The sequence below is a fragment of the Augochlora pura genome, chromosome 4, assembly GCF_028453695.1.
Source record: "Augochlora pura isolate Apur16 chromosome 4, APUR_v2.2.1, whole genome shotgun sequence".
In the NCBI taxonomy this organism is placed as follows: Eukaryota; Metazoa; Arthropoda; class Insecta; order Hymenoptera; family Halictidae; genus Augochlora; species Augochlora pura.
In genome coordinates this window covers 7,764,511-7,778,750 of record NC_135775.1, presented here as the reverse complement: position 1 = coordinate 7,778,750, position 14,240 = coordinate 7,764,511, and the positions used below count along the sequence as shown (strand labels likewise).

General features: G+C 43.5%; 3 protein-coding genes across 3 annotated transcripts in view; 2 read left to right on the top strand and 1 right to left on the bottom strand.

Annotated features, from left to right (window-relative positions):
• The window catches only part of Ser (protein serrate), a 63,743-nt gene extending 59,319 nt beyond the window's left edge, over window positions 1-4,424 (top strand). Inside the window, exon 6 of the mRNA XM_078178980.1 lies at window positions 739-4,424. Within this exon, the coding sequence (XP_078035106.1) occupies window positions 739-2,453 (1,715 nt within the window). The 3' untranslated portion in view covers window positions 2,454-4,424. The remainder of the gene's footprint in view (window positions 1-738) is intronic.
• A 1,655-nt stretch (window positions 4,425-6,079) lies between these two features.
• Window positions 6,080-8,379, top strand: LOC144468642 (uncharacterized). The gene is made up of 6 exons (XM_078178258.1): window positions 6,080-6,091; window positions 6,158-6,439; window positions 6,508-6,924; window positions 6,994-7,501; window positions 7,601-8,014; window positions 8,111-8,379. Exons 1-6 carry the CDS (start codon window positions 6,080-6,082, stop codon window positions 8,377-8,379), a joined length of 1,902 nt encoding a protein of 633 aa, XP_078034384.1.
• A 41-nt stretch (window positions 8,380-8,420) lies between these two features.
• Window positions 8,421-9,567, bottom strand: Arl2 (ADP ribosylation factor-like 2). Its single transcript, XM_078178256.1, has 2 exons — window positions 9,218-9,567; window positions 8,421-9,067 (listed from the first exon to the last, which is right to left on the bottom strand). Exons 1-2 carry the CDS (start codon window positions 9,280-9,282, stop codon window positions 8,578-8,580), a joined length of 555 nt encoding a protein of 184 aa, XP_078034382.1. The 5' UTR covers window positions 9,283-9,567; the 3' UTR covers window positions 8,421-8,577.
• Between the last annotated feature and the right edge of the window lie 4,673 nt (window positions 9,568-14,240).

The window sequence follows — 14,240 nt, the reverse complement described above, 5'->3', positions numbered from 1 at the left end:
AACATAATACATTCGTTGAATTGTAGTATGTATGATATACGCATGTATCAGATAAAATATCGTGAAAACAAGTTCTATAGATTGGATAATATTATGCAATTTGAGACACTACTAATTGGTGAATCTTGCAACGTTCTTCCTTTCAGTCACAGAAATGAGGTCTTATAAGAGGTTACAAGAATTATTATCATCCTAATGCTGATTACTATCTTCATTTTCTTCGCAATAAAATTCGTTCGATCTCCATACAATATATTTTTCGTTTAAACTAAACGTAAACGTAAACACTGTTATAATAAAGAGCTACGACTTTTTGTGGTCTTCCGTAAAATAAGATCAATGCTGCAACAAGCGTGGATCTACATATACGCAATTTAAAAAAAGCAATTAAAATGTTTCCACAGTATAAATTATAATCTCTAATGGCTTGTTACGTAAAGTGATATTCCCTCCACCCAGTTATCTCATTAGGTAACCGAGTGCTCGACTAATTTTGGTTTACCCGAGTATCTCATGGGTAAGCCAGATACCCGGATATCTCGTAAAGTTACAGCTCTACCCACAGTCCGGTCTTGTGCATTGCTGTTCATTTTTCTCGTTTCCTACCAGCGACGGTCTTGATCTCGTAACGCAAAGATGCAGACACTACAGAATAAATTATAACCTCTCGCCGTTCAGTATTCATTTTTGCGCGGAAAAGAATCAGTCATAATGAAACAACAATTGATTTCGTTGCAGACGTCGACGAGTGTATGAACTCTCCCTGCCGCAACAATGGCACCTGCGTGGACGGCGTCGCGGACTTCACCTGCATCTGCAGAGGTGAATGGAAGGGCAAGACCTGCGCCCTCCGGGGTGGTCACTGCGAGCCAGGGACTTGCCGTCACGGTGGGACTTGTCAGGACCGAGGGGACGGGTTCACTTGCCATTGTCCTCCAGATTGGGAAGGCGCAGCCTGTCACATAGCTTCTCCAGCCTGCGCGAGCAATCCCTGCGAAAACGGCGCTACTTGCGTGAACACCGCCGATGGGAACTACAGATGCGTCTGCAGAGAAGGCTTCGAGGGTCCGAATTGTCGCCGGGACGTCGACGATTGTCAACCGTTGCCCTGTCTGAACGGTGGTAAATGCGTGGACGGGATTAACTGGTTCAGATGCGAATGTGCTCCGGGATTCACGGGCCCCGACTGCCGCATAAACGTGAACGAGTGCGCCAGCGATCCGTGCACCAGCGGCTCCACGTGCGTCGATGGTATAGCGAGCTATTCCTGCATCTGTCCGCCAGGTAGGAGCGGAGCTCGTTGCGAGATCCGCACTGCTGGGGGTCCGGGTTGCATGGTGGCCAGCTGCGACGACGATTGCAACATCTGCGAGTGTCGGAACGGGAAGAACCAGTGCAGCAATATCTGGTGTGGACCTGGGAACTGTCTGAACGGCACTTCCTGCCTGGCTCACGAAGTCTGCGTGCCCAGCCCCAGCGAGAGCTGCCTCTCGCCACCCTGTCCAGCATGGGGAGAGTGCAGACCGGTGGAGACTGGCAGAAGAGTCGGTCCGCCTGCTCTACCCGCGCCACCATCCTGTTGGCCCGGCCAGGCTACGCCGGGCCCCACGTGTTCCAGGCTCACCATCTTGCTGAGAAGAGATAATCTAGCCGCGGGTACCTCGGTCGAGATCCTTTGCAGACGCCTAAGAAAGCTGTTGGCTGACCCCAGGAGGCCACAGTCGATCGTCCTTCTGTGCGACCTGAAGCCAGGAGACAACGATACAGTGGAAGTGACCATCTTCTCCGAAGCAGCTGCAGACGCAGCCAGAGATCTTGGCGAAGCACTTAGCAGACCGCTGGGAAGACCTCTCGCTCTGGCCTCCGTGCTGGAGGTCAAGGTGGAGACGGCCTTGCTCAGCGAGCCGAGCTCGGCGAACGCCAGCAGTGCTGGCAGTTACGTGGCCGTCTTGGGCGGCGCCCTAGCCACCGTGCTAGTGCTAGCTCTATTCGGCGGGTTGTGGTACCTTCGGTCCGTCAGGCAACGGTCTAGCTTGACGGCGACGACGAATAGCGAGACCTCGTTGCACAGACATCGCAGCGACCTGGACGAGAAGTCCAACAACCTTCAGAACGAAGAGAACCTGAGGAGATACGCGAATCCTTTGAAAGACCAGGACCCAGGCGAACCCAGGGTCTCCGTCGTGAGGCCGTTGTCGGGGACCTCGCTGGGCGCGCTCGGCGCGACCGAGGAAAGTTTGGAGATGGTCTCCGAAGAGGGCAGACATCGTCTGCCGCCTCTTTACAAAGCGCCCAGCGCCGAAGCGAGGAACAACACGGCCAGCTTCAGCTACGAGGAGGGACTTCATAAACCGTACAGCAAACCCAGACTACAGGAACCATCGTATTCTCATCAGCAGCCAGGAACCAGCCAGACGTCGGTGCCCCATCAAGTGTTAACTGTGCACGTGTAACTCCATGCCAACATTGCGGATGCCGATGACAATTTAAGGACAATAAGAGCGTCGTGAAATAGGGTTATCGCGAACCACGCTGTGCAACACAGGTTTGGACGTTTAACTTCGAACAAACGTTTCTTATTTATTCTCGAGTATCTGTAAGGAACGCTTGCCCAATGTTATACACGTTCGAGAGAAGGCTGAGATTTGTTGTACAGTGTTATTAATCTGTGGCAATCGTTTCCGCGTGTAGCTGTCATACTATGTATTTCTAAGCGCGAGTCCGGAGGGGTCCCAGTGACCCTGTTCTGCCATAGTTTACAGACAGCGAGTGATACGGAACTAGGTAGATAGAGAGGTAATAGTTCAAGAGAATTCTTCTTTTATCAGGTATCGAGGTGCAATCCAGTTTACGCTTTCTGTCTACCTATGCTCCGTGCTTCCGGCGATTTCACGATACACGACAATAACCGATCGACGATACACAATTTTACTGATAACGCCGAGTCGTTTTATCGTTGTACATATGTACATAACTCGTACTTATTAATTTCGCTAAGCTTGTATCTCCTATAAAGTCCCCGTTCACACCATCCCTCGTCCCATTCCAAATCCCCCACAACTGTCTTAAGGTTTAAGATTCGACGTTGTATCCGCGTTAATCGTAGACCATGGCGTAGATCGTGGTCCCCTTCCGTTCTCCGAAGCTGAGATGTCCGAGTGATGCGGGCATTCGTAGAGACGTAGACAAACTATTCTGCGCGAACGCAGGCTTCGGACGTTCCGTCGGACGATATTATTGTGATACTCGTAGAGAGAGGATATCGTGCGTAAGACTTTCTCATTCTCGCCCCTATCACCGATCCCGTCCCATCCCTTTGGACCCTCGACACGATTAATTGTCGTCAACGATTGTTATCGGTCGATTCCATCTCTCGAAAGAGAGACATTGACGATCGTAGTAGCTTCCCACTCGAACCGAATCACTTTTGATCTTATAAGTTTTGATCTCTTCTTTTTGTAGGAGTAGACTGTAGAACATCTAGGTGCAAATGAAATTTGACAAATTAATCGTTCCACGATTTATACGAGCTTTGATTCTGTGTTTAGCTTCTCGATAGCAAATTAACATTTTTGACAGTGCTATTATCGATCGATGAAATTTATCTAATTTTGTGGATCGACAACGATCAGTTTGACCGACGTCATCCAGAGTTCCAACATGGAGTCATCGGTGTAAATAGAGCCCCAACGTACATAGTTCCGTGTCCCCTCGCCGTTTTACGAAGCTTCCTTGGACCCACCCCTCCGCCCCCCGTTTCATCCACGATCCCGAACCCCGACCCCCTTTAGATGTGCAATTTTTATGTATCTATTCTTCTTCTTTTAGTATCGTTCCAGCGTGTCGCGATCTGCTGGTCGCACGAAATCGCGCGTACACTAGACTTTAACGAAGAGGAAGGCGCATAAATCGTATTAGGCGGTAACCGTATGTTCTAACGGAAGGAATAAAATTTGTATAACAGATACTTTATTTTATAAAGAAGTCTATATTCTTATACAAAAAATATATACATAGAACCGATGAAAAAAATATATATATTATATTATTTTATATTATATTATTTTTATTTTATTGTCTTGTATTAATTGATTAAGTGACCACGGACAATGGTTCCTCGAACGTGTTCCTGATTTTTCACGAGAGCTTGTCGGTCGAATAAGACGATCGATACGCGCGACAATTTGTATCGCACCCCCGAGGAATTAATGCCCCAAGGTCCACCGTAGATAGCTAATGGATAATCGAATAGATGTGATCAGTCCCCGTGTCAGATACCGAAGGAAAAAATGTGTACGAGTAAGTGCGTGTAAATAAATAAGCTCCTTCCGACCGCCCCTCGCCCTCTCCGCCAACGCGCCAAGTTTTTCTCACCTAAGGTTACGAAGATTGAAAAAGTTTCAATAAAAAGTACAACCCTTCGAGACCGAGTGGCGTTTTTTTTTATCATTCAGCTACAACGAGCGCGAACCAACCACGAACGAATTCTCTCACGTGGTGATGCTACGGCCAACGCCCGCGCAGGTTGCATTCAAATCACCGGGAACGCAGAATCGATGGTAGACGTGCCTTCCGGGAGCAGCTGCAGTTCGGCATCGATCACGACGTCAATATTTTTTGAACGATTTAAACGCCTTTAATACTTGTCCTTCGATGACGGAAAATACCGACAACGATACATATACGAACGTGTCAATTGCGAACGTTGCAGCTACAAAGATGTAGGAGCAAAACAGTCATAACCACGTGTAGTAGGATAGGGTGAACCTTCGGGTCTATTGTCATCTTGTCTCAAGTTGTCTTTCTATTTTACTGACTTCGTAGGGGTGTACTAATTCAACGCCGTGGAATAAGTCAAGTAGAGAAACGACAGGCATATGAGAGTTCAAAAACACAGTACATTGATGATTTTATTAGCTCAAATAGAGACGTTAAATAACTTTTCAACAGAAAGAACAATTGTACTTATTCGACATAGATCACTTAAGTCGAACTTTCTGTATAACATTCCTAATCGCGCCCCCATATTCATTCTTGATTCTTCTTCATACTTGCTTCATCTTCCATAATCCTACACTTAAAGACAAGAAGCAAAGGACCTGTATTTTCCCTTTGAAATAATAGGAGCGTAAATCGTTTCGAAAGCTACGGTGAACAACCTCGTGGCACACGGATCCGGATTTCGTCGCGCCACAGATTTCAATAGATCGTTTCATTGAGGATAATGCTGTTCATTATCATCGAAAGCGCGTCTGCGATCAACAAAGACCCCGTGTGGGCAATTTCGTGGCCGAGACAACGGTAGCCATTGGGCGATCTTGACCACGGACCGCGGACGCCCGCGTGACCACGTTGAATGAACGATCTGTCGAAATTACAATACAATGGTCCAGAAGAGCCACTTGACGAATACTCGGTAAATGAGTCAGCCCTGCCAGTAGCCGAATAAGGCCCGTGTGAACCTCGTGTTCCGACACCGACGCCGTGGCGTAAATGAGATGCCTTGAGAAAATGCGCAGCCGTGGCTGCAGCTAAGCCACGTCAACGAGGTAAAAGATAAAGCGTCCTCAAAGCGAAACCCTTAAAACCCAACTCAACTTTGACTATTCTCTTTTCAGGAATGCTGCATCGAATCGGTTGCACAATGTCTATTCTCGACGTCATATGGCAGAACAACTTCAATGAAATTCTGTAGAAAGTTGTAATACATAGTCTACATTTCTATAGGAATCAGCTGAATCATGCATGAAACGTCTAAGCAGGTTCTTGTTTTACTAACGACGCGATCGAGAATTTATGGCGCCTCGGATTTTCACCCCCTGCGACGTCGTAGCGTGATCTCTTGGAAACAGCTATCCATCGATAACAAAACAGTAAATAAATATAACCTGAATTTAACATTTTGACCGTCTTGCTGAGCTCCATTTCTATTTTATCATTTTACATGTTACAGTTTTTTTATTCATCAATTGATTTGAGAATGATATTTATGACGTGAAGTGAAACTTGTTTTACATAAAGAAGTCGTATCCGTTTTTTGCGTTTGATAGTCGAAAGAGGAACGAGATTTAGACGAAACATGGAGACTAAGGTATGTACATGCATACGTAACAATGCAACGTTTGCATAGTCATGATTTAATAAAATCTTTTTATAGTATGCGGCAGATGACTATCTTACCGAAGTATCAGATTATTCCGATTACCAAATATGGCCGCCTGACGACGGAGGAGAAGGCGAAGGGTACGAATACGAATATGAAGAAGGAGAATACAAGGAGTTCGACGAGATAGTTGAAAGAAAGGAAAGCGTGAAAGACGCATTAAAGCCGCCGGAATTGATAGACATATACGCGGACTTGACATTTCGCGACATAGGCGCCGAGAGAATTGCAATCAAGACTGAAGAAAGGAAGGAGAAACTACGCCAGCTAATTGGTGTAATTTTAGTCTCGTATCTTCTTTGAAAAAGATGAGAACATTTTTTATATACGCATTGAACTTTCAGTTGAAGGACGAAACCGAAGGATCCGAGGAGACTTTGATCACGCCGGAAGATGAATCCGAGGAGGGTAGCGAGGAATCCTCGGAGGGATCTCTCTACAATTGTCTCAGACATATCGAGATCAGCAACTCCCAGATGAAATTGCGCAATCTTCACACCTCGTTTCCGATACCCGATGATCCTGGCATAACACCTGCGTTCTGGATCCTGCAAGAGCAAACAGACAGCTACAGTAACCACGGTGTAGAATTTTTTAAAGCCATGGTAGAGAAGGCGAAGCTTCAGCATATAAAGGGGTTGGAGCAGATGCTTCTGTCGAATAAAATCGATCTGCAGTACTATGGAATGAATCCGAGGATCGTCCGACCCCTCTGCGAGGCTTTGATGCTGAACCATACGGTGGACGTAGTCGACCTTACGGTAACAGTAATATATCTTATCGTAAAATATTTGTTAGATGTTAGGGCCTGACATTGATCTACACTTCAGGGAAATTGGTTATCAGAGGACGCCTGCTATCACCTCAGCGAGTTACTTCAGACCAACAACACTATCCACAAAATGGTATTAGCAGGGTGTCGAATAGGTCCTAAGGGTGCGTGGAGACTGCAAGATGGGATTTCCGATAGCCAAACATTGGCAGAATTAGATGTCTCCGAGTGCAACCTTGGTGCCGAAGGCTTTGCGTACATTGCAGAAGCAGTTTGTCAGAGCGATCACCTAAAGGAACTTATTATGAATGATAATCAGTTGGACGAAGCCTGCGCCAATGATCTAAACCATTTGATCACGGCTTCTGATACGTTAACGAAGCTGAGATTATCATGGAATTCTTTGTACAGTGCGGAAACGTGGAAGAAGTTATGCAAAGCGTTAGAAACCAACGAGGTGTTGGAGGAGCTTGATTTATCATGGAATGCGTTGGGCAATGAATGCGTGAATTATCTACGATTATTATTATCCCATTCTCCACCCGTGAAGAAACTGATCATGACTGGTAACAATTTGGTTCATCCAATAGAGCCCAGGAACTCTTTATGCTTCAGGAGACCAGATGGAGTTAATGAGATTTAATACAGTAATGACTTTTTTCCAGGAAACAGGTTTAACGAGGAGGACGCTGCAATAATTGCTAGAGGTCTAGCGAAAAACGAAACGCTGGAGGAGCTGCATATAGGTAACAATCCCTTGAAGGCGGAGGGTGCGCTTGAACTTATACGAGCAGTCACGCCTCAAGTGTCTCCGGGAAGTCAGCTGCGGGTTTTGGATCTCTCGCACATCTGGGCGAAGAAAAATGCTTTACCCGAACTCCAAACCATTGAAGAAGATAGACCCAGTTTGGAAGTTAAATTAGAAGGGATACTCAGTAATCACAAGATTGTGGGACCGGATGTAATGGCGTTAATATTTAAAAGAGCTAACTACGAGGCAATGAAACCGAAAAAGAAAAAACTACGCAAGAACTTCGGTCACTTTATCCTTTCCCTTGAGGACGGCATTGTCCCTAAATGTACGGAAGTTCATTTCATCAAGTTGACACGAATCTCTTATGTACAAAGATTGTAGTAGCAATATAGGAATGATTAATTCATTTTTTCGTTTACAGCACGCTTCATACAACTGGTAAAATCCTTCAAACTTAAGCTGTCTCCAACTTTGCTAGATGCTATTACCAAGGCATTTGCTGGTTCAAAGAACACTGTGAATCTAGATCTGTTAAAGTCGGTTTATATAACTCAATATCCTGACACAGAGCCTCCTCCACCAAAGCCTGAAAAGAAGAAAAAGGCTCCTAAACATCCTAAACCAAAGAAAAAGGAAGAGGGCACTGAATCAAAAGCGACAAAGAAGACGAAAAAGACAAAGAAGAAATAACAATCAATTTTAAGGAAAGGAAATTAGATTTAAACATTGAGGAAAATTGTGAATTTATTAAGTCATTTTAACATTATATAAACAATTGTTCATGTAAAAAAAGTAATAATCGCATTACTTCTTTCTTCATGGAACAAAAAATAAATAAAGTAAAAAAGTTACAATACTAGCACAATTGAATTGAGTATGTTCACAGCATTAGTCTATGTAAAATATTCTTGCAGAGATATCATCCACAATCCAGTTTATTCCTTCTACCAGGTTTTCTCCAGTAACTGCTGAACACTTAAATATTTGCCAGTGATGTGTTTTGATGCTTGGCAACTCCAAAACTTCTGCAATGTCTGATGTAGACATTGCTCCGGGTAAGTCTTGTTTGTTTGCAAGTACTAGAAGACTTGCACCTTCCAATCTTTCCTCTTTTAAAAGTTTATACAATTCCGTTTTGCAATCTTCCAGTCTTCTCCTATCTGCGCTGTCTATTACCCAAATAAGTCCATCGGTAGATTCAAAGTAGTTTCTCCAATACGAGCGTAATGATTTCTGACCACCCACGTCCCATATATTGAGTTTATATCCACGGTGGTCCAATGTTTTAATGTTGAAACCAAGAGTTGGTGATATTGTGTCAATTGGTTCACCATTGATCCTTTTTAACACTGTTGTTTTACCAGCATTGTCCAAACCTCTATAAAACAAATGTTTATACAGATTAAAAAACATTCTATTATTTTATCGAATACTCCTTATGAAATTATATGAACAAATTTTATCAGGAATATAGACAAATTTATTCAAGTAACATTATACTAAAAGATATTACAAAGTAAATACATACAACATTAAAATTCGCATTTCTTTTTCCTTTTGCTTCAATTTTTTAAGCACGGTTAACAAACCCATTGTAATTTACATGTGCGACACCAATGATTTGAACAGCAGATAAACACACAATTAGTTGAGAAACAATTCTGACATGTCAAACAAAGTTAACCTATATTGGTCTACAGTGTCATCTAGGGTAAAACTGCATTCACTTGTAAGACAATATAGTGGTCTCTCAATTCAAGAGTTTCTTCATCTAGCAATTTAGTAACATTAGAAAAGGAACAAACGATGATCAAGAGAGACAGAAAGAACTCAGCGGACTCTATAATGCGAGTTCCACATGTACCAGAAAACTAGGCAGTCTCATGTTACTATGCTTGCAGTCTTACTCTTTTCGCGCATCTATGTTCTGCGCATTCAAACCTCGCGTAACATCTGAAACACGCGGCGCGATATTCGATTTATACTTTTGACCTCGTAGAATTATCAACCACATTTACCAGTGAATTTGCGAATAATACTTAATACACATCAAGATATGTTTCGAATAGTAGTAGAATAATTGTAATGTAAGGTTGAGATGACTAATTTTAAATAGGCGTTTCGTTAGTTAATTAAGTTATTTGTTAAAGCGATAGTAAGTAAGCGAATCAAACGTTTGTAATATTAATATACAGTTTACTCGTCATACCTAATTATTAATGAAATTAATAAAGTAGAAATAGAAAAGTAACAAAATTGTAGTGATAGAAATTGACATTATCTACATCTGGTATATACTATAATAGTTGCTTGTGCCCTCTTTCACTATAGTACTTTCAGCCAGTGAACTACATAAAACTGCAACACAGATTGTTAGTATTGATCTTAGTGTTCGGTGATCTTAGTGTTCTGTTAGTATTGATCTTAGCTCTGTCTAATATTTTTATAGAATGCTGCTATGGGAGTCTAAATCTTATCAATTGCTGCAATAGCAGACACAGACTTAGGAACCGTACTTATGAGGTGAGTTTTTGGAATGTAAGCACTCTAAAGTTTATAAAATGAACATTGTAAATGTCGATATGTATGAAAACATATATAAAACTATTGCTATATATGTGCTGTCACTAATGATATAATTTGTAGAGATAATTACTTGACAATTCATAAAAATAATTACACTGTATATCGTATTCTCAAAGGATATGTTAAGGTTATATCTATAATTATTTTTAACGAGATAATACATTTATAACCTTAATATTTTTCAAAATTTTATGTTAACGTGATAACAAATTTAGTTTTGAAACGCATTGCCGTGATGTTAAATTTATATTTTCACATAAATTTCTTTTAAACAACAACAATTTTAATTACCAAGAAATTTGATAAAATATCAATTATCGATTGTTTTGTAACATGTTTATCGTTTGAATGTACGTGTCTTACGAATTTATAGCCGCCAAAATTTCAAATGGTAAGAGATGTTGTAGTACAAATGAGATATAGGAAATACTCGAGTCTCACTGACAATGTGAAGCTGAAATTTCTGAAATATTAGTGTGGTGGATGTAGATAATTGATGATTTCTACTTTGTCGACATTTTATAATATTGACTAAATTAGTAAATAAGTTATTGTCGTCTCGTAAATATTTATTAAATTATTGTTTTCATACCAACGAGTTATTCAATTTATAGTAAACCTTCTGAGAGAGGACACGAGTTTATCAAACTGAAAGTATTCATTGGTTTGATCATTTCATATAAAAAATTTAATTAAATTGTAAATTTTGGGTGTGAATGTTATAATCAAATAGTTTATTTATAAAAAGACCTCCACACGGTAACGACGAGTGTGTCTCAACACTGCAGTAGCAGCAGTTCTATAGCACCTCTGTGGGTATTACTATACTGTTTCGCGGCAGTGCTTTAACATAGCTCGACAACTGAGTTGTTTCAGCCTCGTCGATTGTAGATGTCGCTGAGATCTGTCCGATCGCTCCTGCCCTCTACTGTCGACTTTATTAACTACAATAGAATCAAACGCAGCGAAGATAAGTACATGTAGCATTATTCATATACCATATTGTATATGTATCATACAAGAAATTATTTATTAGAACATTCTATATTTTTTATTAATATTTCATAATACATATTTGCCACGGTTTATAATTAAATGTTTCCTAATATTTACTTTATCGTATAGTCAATAAATACATTTAATCTAATAAATGACCAGTAATGATAATACTATTTACAATTTAATAGTCTGTGGGAGGTAAAAATATAATAAGGTTTCTATCTAATATAAGCCTCAGAGATTCATTTATTAGAAATTCATCGAAGTCTTGCAACTCTTTCAGACGGCTGGTAATTTTCTCGATAGCCTCTCTCGGGACTTTTTCCCGTTCAACTACAAAAATGTGAAATATAAAATATAAACGTGTGCCCGGGCTTCGAACATCGGTCCACCGCGTCTTAAAGAGATGCAGGATATCTGTTGGCGGGGCCACGCCTGGTCGCCAATCACAGCCAGTACCAAGGTTCGACGTGTATCCTTTGTGTCCTCCGGACCCTTTTAGTCCCTCTTTCTGGCTCTCGGGAGCCCAGGGACTCGGTGGCCATCTCTGGGCGTCCATTAAATACAGAAATGAGCCTTCCAAGAGCGTCTCGAACGGGTCGGACCAGATCCTTCGGTTCGAACGAGAGAAAGACAGAGGCCGGGTCAGACCGGGCCACGTTTAGTTGAGGTCGCCCCGGGCCCCCAGACCATTAACAAGGAGCGGAGCAATTTATGGACCGGCTCGCTCATTTCCACTTTATTATTATTTTCTCATCTCATAGATGGTCTTCTGCATCGTTTTGTTCTCCTTGTGCTCCTCGCCTCCCCGCCCCTCTCGCCGAACCGAACGCGGCCGCGCCGCGCCGCGCCGCACCGCGTCGCTCCTTGTTCGCTTTCTGTTTTTCTCTTTCTCTCCCGGAATTAATACCCACGGCGGCGCACCACGAGTCGCCGATGAGCCCCGAATGGAACTCTCCTCGCCGGGCAAAAAATTGCGGAACGCGAAATATTATTGCCTGGCACCGCCTTCTTCCCTTCGGCCGGCCAACCGTCGATAATACCTCCAGCGTACCCTTCCTCTCCCTAATTTCGCCGGCTCATGGGCCCGGAAGTCGTCCATTCTTACGCTTGCTGCGACGTACTTTACCTTCGGATATCGGGAGAGATTGCAACAATTCCGAAATCATCCGGCTCCTAAAGTTAATCTGTTCAACGTTATTGTTATCAATATGATTTGTAGAATAGTTTATCAATTTTCTGCAGTACTGTATGTTTCAGTAAAAGATTGTCTGCAGTATATTTTATTCGAGTAGATAGATTGAATAGAAAATACACAGTATAATCAGAGAAAGATTGTGTCCTAATTGTCTAATAAATCTTGGAATAAACTTTGAAGGGACAGTAACGATTTTAACTAGCTGAACCCGTCTCACACATAGAAGTGTCAAATATAAAATAAAGATTAATTGTTCTTACTTTGTCCATGGATATAATGAAATAGAAGTAAGTGTATTGAAAACGTTCCTTTTCTTATAATTGCTTTTATAATCATTTTATTATCATGGATGAATAATTAGTAGCGGCCTGGCAGACTGGCAATAACAAAGGTTAACGACAGTGGGTCACGTAATAGAAATCTAAAATTTCGTTCTACCCGTATTAACCTGTCAGGCTCGTGAGAGGCCACAGTAGGAAACGTTTGAAGATTTATCAGGCTCTGAACGGCTCATTGGCAGTCGTGGAAATGATCAAGCCTTTTCATTCGGAGGCGCGGTGGTTCTCGGATAAGCGAAACAACGGGGGTCGCGCCGCGTCCCGGCGTGCACGATTGTCGAACACCGTGGCTGGCGAAGAACACGTAGACGCTACGTAACATTTCTCCCTGATATAAGCTCGCGTGACGATGGCACCGTCGCGTCGGCCGGCCCGATAAATCCTCGGTACGCGAGTTAATTTTAAACGTTCACGACTCCCAGCCGCGATGACAACGCGTGTAGTACCGGCGAACCATAGGCTAACCGAGCGGAGCAACCCCCGTCACCCTAGGCTGAGTCTAACGATCGGGTACCACCTCGAGATGAGCTCTCCATTTTACGACTCGCCTACATATACACGCGTGGACGCGCGCAGGGCTGCCGAACAGAATAGGCGGCTTTCATTGCCTCTTCACCCGACCGTGGGCCCGGGTAGGTGGACCCTTTTTCGCTTGTTTTTTATTTGGTCGTCCGGTCCCTCGCGGCTGGCCGGGCCCCGGCTGTCGTTTTCGCTCTTTTCTAAGCCCGGCTCGCCCATTGGCGCAAGGGTAGTTGTTATGAAATTAGCATGAGCGATCGGGACCCAGACTACGTAGGTAATCGCTTCGAGGGCACCACGCCGGGATTGGACAAGCCGGTCGGAGCCGGATGCTTTGCCCGGTGCCGCCAATCGTGAACGCGAGACGGTACCATCGCCACGTCCCATTGGCCTGCCACGATTTACGAGCCTTTTGCCCCGAATGTCTTTGCCCCGTCGATGAAGAAGATCTTCCACTCTTCCCGGTCTCGCCACCCCGGCTACACCCTTGGCCGGGGCCCGTGCGGCTTGCAATTAAGAGTTCCGATGTCTCAATGGAAGCTGCGGCGAGATTGCGCGCGGACACGGCCGAGCTATGCATCTTTGAACGGTCAACTCGGCCCGTGGAACTAATTGCGTTCATTAGGGGATGTCACTCAGAGATCGATTCTTTCGATCGGGCCGGGGGCCCGGGAGTTTGCGCCAAGCGCCGGTAATCGAGGTAGATGCGATCGATTTGTCGTTTGTCGGTAGGACTCGCCTTTTTCGGAACGGTTATCGGGAGGAGGCTCCGAGGAGAACGTTCCTCAGGAAACGTAATTTCCATCCCTTCGTGGAATTTGATCATCCGGTGTTTAAATTCCAGTCGAATGTTATTCTTTTCACTGCTGGAATGACCTATCCGTGATAAAAGAAATTTTAATCTGTTTCAT

What these genes read in the sequence shown, in the direction of transcription:
- LOC144468642 (XM_078178258.1), top strand. An exon ending in TGGACGTAGTCGACCTTACG is followed by an intron (nt 6,925 to 6,993) that starts GTAACAGTAATA and finishes TCTACACTTCAG; the next exon opens with GGAAATTGGTTATCAGAGGA. An exon ending in GGACGGCATTGTCCCTAAAT is followed by an intron (nt 8,015 to 8,110) that starts GTACGGAAGTTC and finishes TTTCGTTTACAG; the next exon opens with CACGCTTCATACAACTGGTA.
- Arl2 (XM_078178256.1), bottom strand. Translation starts at nt 9,282, where the DNA reads ATGGGTTTGTTAACCGTGCTTAAAAAATTGAAGCAAAAGGAAAAAGAA. An exon ending in GAAATGCGAATTTTAATGTT is followed by an intron (nt 9,068 to 9,217) that starts GTATGTATTTAC and finishes TTTGTTTTATAG; the next exon opens with AGGTTTGGACAATGCTGGTA.